This window comes from Lolium perenne, chromosome 7, assembly GCF_019359855.2.
Source record: "Lolium perenne isolate Kyuss_39 chromosome 7, Kyuss_2.0, whole genome shotgun sequence".
Classification (NCBI taxonomy): domain Eukaryota; kingdom Viridiplantae; phylum Streptophyta; class Magnoliopsida; order Poales; family Poaceae; genus Lolium; species Lolium perenne.
Window position 1 is genome coordinate 194,235,099 of NC_067250.2, and position 6,036 is coordinate 194,241,134.

The following is a 6,036-nucleotide window of genomic DNA, read 5'->3' on the forward strand; positions in this document are numbered from 1 at the left end:
ACTTTCAGCCAATTATTCTTACATCTATGTTCCAAGTACTGTTGCATCAACAAAAGCATGTGAATAGTACAATACGAACACTGCTACTACAGTACCACATTGGTGCACTACATATCAGTCAAACATCCTTGGAGATAACGCAGATCCTAATTCTTAACCATCACAAATTTCTCAATCTTAAAAGGGACACTGATTATACTGAAACCTTCAAGCATTTTGAAACCTTGAGTAATGGCCAATGAAAAAGGTAGGTAGTAGTTTAAATTTCAGAAGCAAGTGTTGCTTATACATGTAGATAATCCAGAGGTGATCCAACTATTCTTCACCTTGATATCAATTATCAATTAAACTATGTTTGGCAGAAAATTTTGTATCTTATCTAGCAAACATAGCTAACGTAAGAACAGAATATGTAGCCGACATAGTAGGTTGCAAACTCAGCAAGGAAGAAATTGGACTTTCCTATGACATCACCTCGACAACGACGTGAATGTTCTTGGTGGAGACATGCTTGCTGACGGACTCCTGCCCGAGCCATGAAAATGTCACACCCCAGCTGTCTTGAACCTGAGCACGCGTCCTCCTTGGAAGAAGCCATTGTCTCATGGCTCGAAACCTCCATTCTCACAGAGGTGAAGAACTGAGTTTTGCTCGCACTCAAGCAAAAGGGGCACAAGGAGCAAAAGAAACAATTAAAAAACCTGTTACTTCATGGCAACATAGAGGACCAAGTAAATTAACTGACCAACCGTAAATGAAACAAATATTAGGAAAACCCAAATGTTTTTCACCATATACTTATAAAATTCCTAGTTAGAATAAATCTACTACGGAGTACATTGAAAATTCAGTTCTCTGGGAAAGCACGGCAAGAGAGTAAAACAGAACACACACATGCATGTTATTCTCTTTATAACTGTACATGTATGTTGAGAAGAAATAATGACTACTCATCAGATGGAAATATCACTTTCTTCCTAGCTCTGCACAAATGCAAATAAGAGAAATTGCATTGTGATGGACTCAAGAATCACAATCAACTTAAGCAGTGCATTAAATCTATATGTTCGTATTCAAGATTTAACTGAACCACAAACATTAGCGCAAGACAAAAACCACCTTCCATCGAAGTTGTCAACAAAAATCTGTCAACCAAATAATGAGGTCAGTTGTCCACTCTTAAGATATCCAAAATGTATTCTGGCCTTAATAGATATTTATCCCTCTTCACTGATATTAGCATTATCGCAAGTCATAAAAGTACATTAGCTCCACATGAAGAGAAGAACAAAGTTTCCAAAAACAAGAAAACAGAAATGAAAGCAAAGGAAAACAACTACAAACACTTATGATTGTTCTACTTAAGTGGTACCCGCTCATTTTAGATGCAATGCAACATAGCTAATCTCAGCTAAAATCTTTCAGCCTTCTCTTTAACACATCCAAGGACTTCTTTCGAGCATTCTGCACCATGTTTCTACTTGAAAGGCTCCCAAACAAACTGTCTGGAGCATCCCTGAACTTGTCACAGATGATGGCTACCTTTTTCTGGTCCAAGGACCCATAATTCTTCTCTCTGATTGCAGAATTCATGAAGCTCTCGGGCTGGTTGCTGAGCAAAAGATTGGTCAGCTGCCTAATTTCGACTAGGCAATCTTTGAAACTTGTTTGCTTTCTAAGGTCCGACAACCCAGTGCTGTGAAATCTGTCTTCTGCAAACTCTTCTAACAACCTCAGGTCAATGTCAATACCTGCAACAGCATTGACATTGAACCTTTTCACCCTGTCACTGAGAATTACTGTTATTATAGAGTCGGAGATGTGGCTGAGTGCACCAGAAACAACCTTGAAGAGGATCTCCCTCGGCAAAACCGGTTGTGCAGTCGATACTACCATGTCAAGGTAGATGAGGACTTCATTCATGTAGTCATTTGCATGTTCTGGAGCTTCCTCTGCTGTCCAATTGATGCTGGTCAACAGCAACATAAATTCATCGATCTTGGAATTAGCCAAGGTTATTAATCCATTGAACGCTGCATTTTGGGAGGCTTTGAGCACAGCTCTAGCAGTCAAACCAGAATGAGGCTTCTCAAGAAGCCGCTTAGGAAGACCACAAAGCTGGGCAGCATGCATGAGGAATGTATCACATGACCGCTCAAGAGTAGCAATATTTCCGGCAATCTGTACCAGCTGTGCAATCTCCAAACTACCACTATGTATTGATTTCAGGAGACCATCATTTAGTACCTCAATTAAAAGTTTATCTAGGTATCTTTTGACCACATCATAGGAGTTCATCATTACACCATACGACAAGTAGCTTACCAAATCCTCAATAAAAGAACGCACAATACGGCAAACACCAGGAACTGAAGAGGAAAATGGAGCAACATATGGCAAATCAGGGACTACCTGAATGGGCTCAAGTTGTAATGCTGTGACATTCATGTTGTACTCATTTTCCTTCTTTATAACCATCCTTTCATACGAGTCCTTAGCAAAGACAGCTTGTATCTGCTTCCGACAATCAGAAACAAGCAGCTCATGATATCTGCCCCTATTTTTTTCAAGAACTTCAAGCAAAGATGTGGCTTGATATCCATACTTCTTCATGGTTGCAGCCAGAAGAGAGACATAATCTTTTACAAGGAGGTGGTGGTTAGCAGCATCCATGCGAGTGAACTGTTCCTCTAAAATAGTTGTGACCTTAGAAATAGATGCTTCCCACATTGTCTCAACCTGGCTCTCAGATAGAAGTCCCTCTGCAGTTCGAAGAACACGGTCTTCAACAATAAAAAACCCAGCTACCTGAGCAAGGAAGTGCTGGTGGGACTCGAGGAAAGGTTGTGCTGTAGAAATTTGCATGTCCAAGTTAAGCTGCATGAGCCTGTTACTGCAGTAATATTCTCGAAACTTCTCCCCAAGGCCAAGGCATATGTGAATGTTGTATGCTCGATATACTGGTGTAAGATCAAACTCTAGTGTTGATTCCTCATCTATGTACTCCACATCCAAGGCATAAGCATGCTCATCAAACCCAACACGACTACACTCTTCTGCTTCCCTCTGCCGGGCACGCATTCCCTCATCTTTCTGACGATCCAAAGAAGCTTGGCGTATCGAGGCCTGTCCAATCTCCATTGCGAACTTTCTTATATACACAAGCCACTCATTAAACTCACCTGAAACTTTCTTCTCGATGTACAGTTTCATCATTGGTATTTGTTTCTGAACAACGTTTTTAAGAGGCTTCAGAGGAATATTTTGTAGGTAGTCCTTCTCAATCAGCTCCAAAGTCTTCAATGCAGTGTGAAACTTGCCCCCAGCAATGTCCCTGTTGCACACCTGACAGAGGCTGGTGATCTGCAGAATAATTTTCAATGTCGCCAGCGCTTCCCCAAGATTTTTATTCGCGGCATACAACTCGAGAAGCTCATCGAGCTTCAGCAGTAAAGCACTAGCAACCTCCTGCAAGCGGAGATTCTCTCCCGACAGAGCAGCCTTGAGCCCATCAGCATCGACTAACACCCCACGCAGCTCATCAACCGCAAGGATGAATTCCTCATAGTGAAGCCTACATAGCTCCTCAATCTCAACCTCCTTTCTCTTCGCGATACCCCTGAGGTTGTGGAAGAGAGCCTCTGGCTTCCCAGACTCGAAAGAATGCCGCACAATGGGGCCCAAATCCTCATTGTTAGATACGAAGCCAGCGAGGGCCGTAGCAATTCCACCATTTCCACTCTCCCCGGCACCCCTCTTCTTGGTCTGTGCAGTCATGGTCTAACTGCAAAACAAAATGGGAAACAATCGTTTATCATTCAGACTTGTGAGAAGATTTAGGCGCTATAAATGGAACAACGAATAAGTAGAGAAATCCATAAATCATTTTCTTGCAGAATGCAAAACAATATCAACAATTTTTTTTTCCTGAAACTAAACGGCTACCAGTATGAGTTCAGGCCATCAGGGTAACAAGACACAAAAATACATGGCGGACGCAACCTCCTGTCACCCAACACATGAGCACATACAGATCTTGATTACGCTTTTTACCGCTACAGCATAGTGAGAAATTATGCCATGCCTCAACAGTCAAACTTGGCACTAGTACAAGAAACACATTTTTTGCATAACTATTATAATTTTCATATAGCAGATACTTTCATATAGCCAACAAAACACAAAAGGTGTGAACAATGTTAGCCAGTGAGACAATTTAATTCAGCTATCGTTAAATTCCTTGGAGAAATACTACTAGCTTTATTCCGTAGTATCGTGCAAGGTCCCTTTCTTGCTCAACTGAACTGAGGAATCAGACATGAGCAGGGCATTGTATGCTGACGCCGAAGAACGGAACGGCCACCTCAAGCAGCACGCCACGGGCGCTCGTGCAGGACAAGATCTTGCAATTGCCGCTCCTAGTTAGTTAACACTGCAACCCTCACCGGTCACTGTCCAGATTCAGTTCTGAAACGAATCTACTGGTAACAGCCTAACACTGTGTGAATTACTTGGCTCTGCTCAGCTCGTTAGAAAGCAATCAGGGAGAGATAGAGAGGCTGGGCCAAATCTAGCGGCAGCAGAGCCTCGAGAATGCGGAATCCCCGGCACCAGACGCCCCCTTGGCCCGCAGGCGCAACGGCTTCCTTCATGGCGAGAGAGTGGACTGCCGCGCCCCTAAACCCTATACCCCAGACAGCATTTCTTGTGGCAAGGAAGACACGCGCACAAATCGGACGCTGCGGCACATCCCTCGGTGAGAGAACCGGCACGGATCAAGAAGAAACGTACTCTAATCAGGAGGGGGCTGAAACAGCAGTTGATCTGTAGTGAGAGACGGGGGGAAACTCTAGGAGGGGGCAATGAAGGAAGCCGGCGGCGGGTGGCAGAGCAGGGGGGCGAGGGGGAGGGGGATAGTTACCGGAGAGAAGGCTGCGTCGTCGTGGCCGTCCTCGGGCTTGCCGTCCCCGCTTGTGCGCCGCCGCTCTCAGGCCGTTCTGGACGAGGCGAAGGTTGGCGTGAGAGCAGGAGAAACAGAGGTCCGCGTCGGCCGTGTGTCTCCACCTGGTGCGTCCACGAGAAAGCCGGCTGAGACCCGTTCGTGGAACGGGACGGACACCCCGAGGACCAAGCTGCCGTGCCAAAGCAACAAGGACCGGGTGCGGCGACAGGTTCCAAGCTCACAATCACAACAGTGATCCAAGCTATGTCACCGATATATTCATCTTAGACAAACACCGTAGGATGTCTCTTCCGACCCAAGGTCCTGTTCACGGTGGAACCACCTCGGGTTCTGTCCATGGCTCGTCACGCGTCGACACCCACCCCATGGCCAGTAAGGATTTCTACGGCCACGCGTCCGTACGCCACTGTCCTGCCACCCAGTTTGGCTTAGCCTCGAAGCCAAGCTCAGTTCCTCTCTCTCCATTTCCTTGTCGTTGCGGCGTTTCCCGGAGGCGCCAGACTCTGGTGCCTTTCGGTGGCGATGGCGGAGAGGATCCGGAGAGTTGCAACGAGGTTCAAGGCCTGGCACGACAAGGTGGTGGGCGGGGCAGGGGAGCTGGCGGTCGTGGCCTCCGCCTCCCCGCGAACTCGGAGCCAGATCCATGGCGATCCAGAGGCGGGCCATTGCTTGCTGGATTGGGCGAGGCGCAGGCCGCGGTGTTCAATCTACGAAGGATTCGGGAGATCGCGATTTCAATCTCTGCATCGGCTCGTTTGGGTCGATTCCGATCGAAATCGTGTCTCGCAAGAGCTTCATCGTCTCCAAGGGCTCCGTCACGTGTTCGTCAGGCAGCTCCGCTGAAGCAGGGGCCGCCAACTCCAGTCGCGCCTCCTGCTGTGGTGAAGCCTGGTCCGAAGACGAAGTCGCTGAGCAAAATCCTGTGCGCCAAGCTCAAGAGCGAAGAGGAGGTGTCGTCACCAATTCCACGCAGCGCCATGAGGGCCTCCTGCAAGCCAATCCGTCGTGCTGGGCAGCGAGGCCGTCCCAGGCGACCCTTATCCCTCCTCTCCATGGCGTTGGTCGAGGCAAAT

General features: G+C 46.8%; 1 protein-coding gene across 1 annotated transcript; it reads right to left on the bottom strand.

Annotated features, from left to right (window-relative positions):
• Positions 1–1,212: 1,212 nt before the first annotated feature.
• On the bottom strand, positions 1,213–5,080 carry LOC127314615 (exocyst complex component SEC15A). Its single transcript, XM_051345120.2, has 2 exons — positions 4,922–5,080; positions 1,213–3,784 (listed from the first exon to the last, which is right to left on the bottom strand). Exon 2 carries the CDS (start codon positions 3,775–3,777, stop codon positions 1,408–1,410), a length of 2,370 nt encoding a protein of 789 aa, XP_051201080.1. The 5' UTR covers positions 3,778–3,784; positions 4,922–5,080; the 3' UTR covers positions 1,213–1,407.
• Between the last annotated feature and the right edge of the window lie 956 nt (positions 5,081–6,036).

What these genes read in the sequence shown, in the direction of transcription:
- LOC127314615 (XM_051345120.2), bottom strand. Translation starts at nt 3,777, where the DNA reads ATGACTGCACAGACCAAGAAGAGGGGTGCCGGGGAGAGTGGAAATGGT.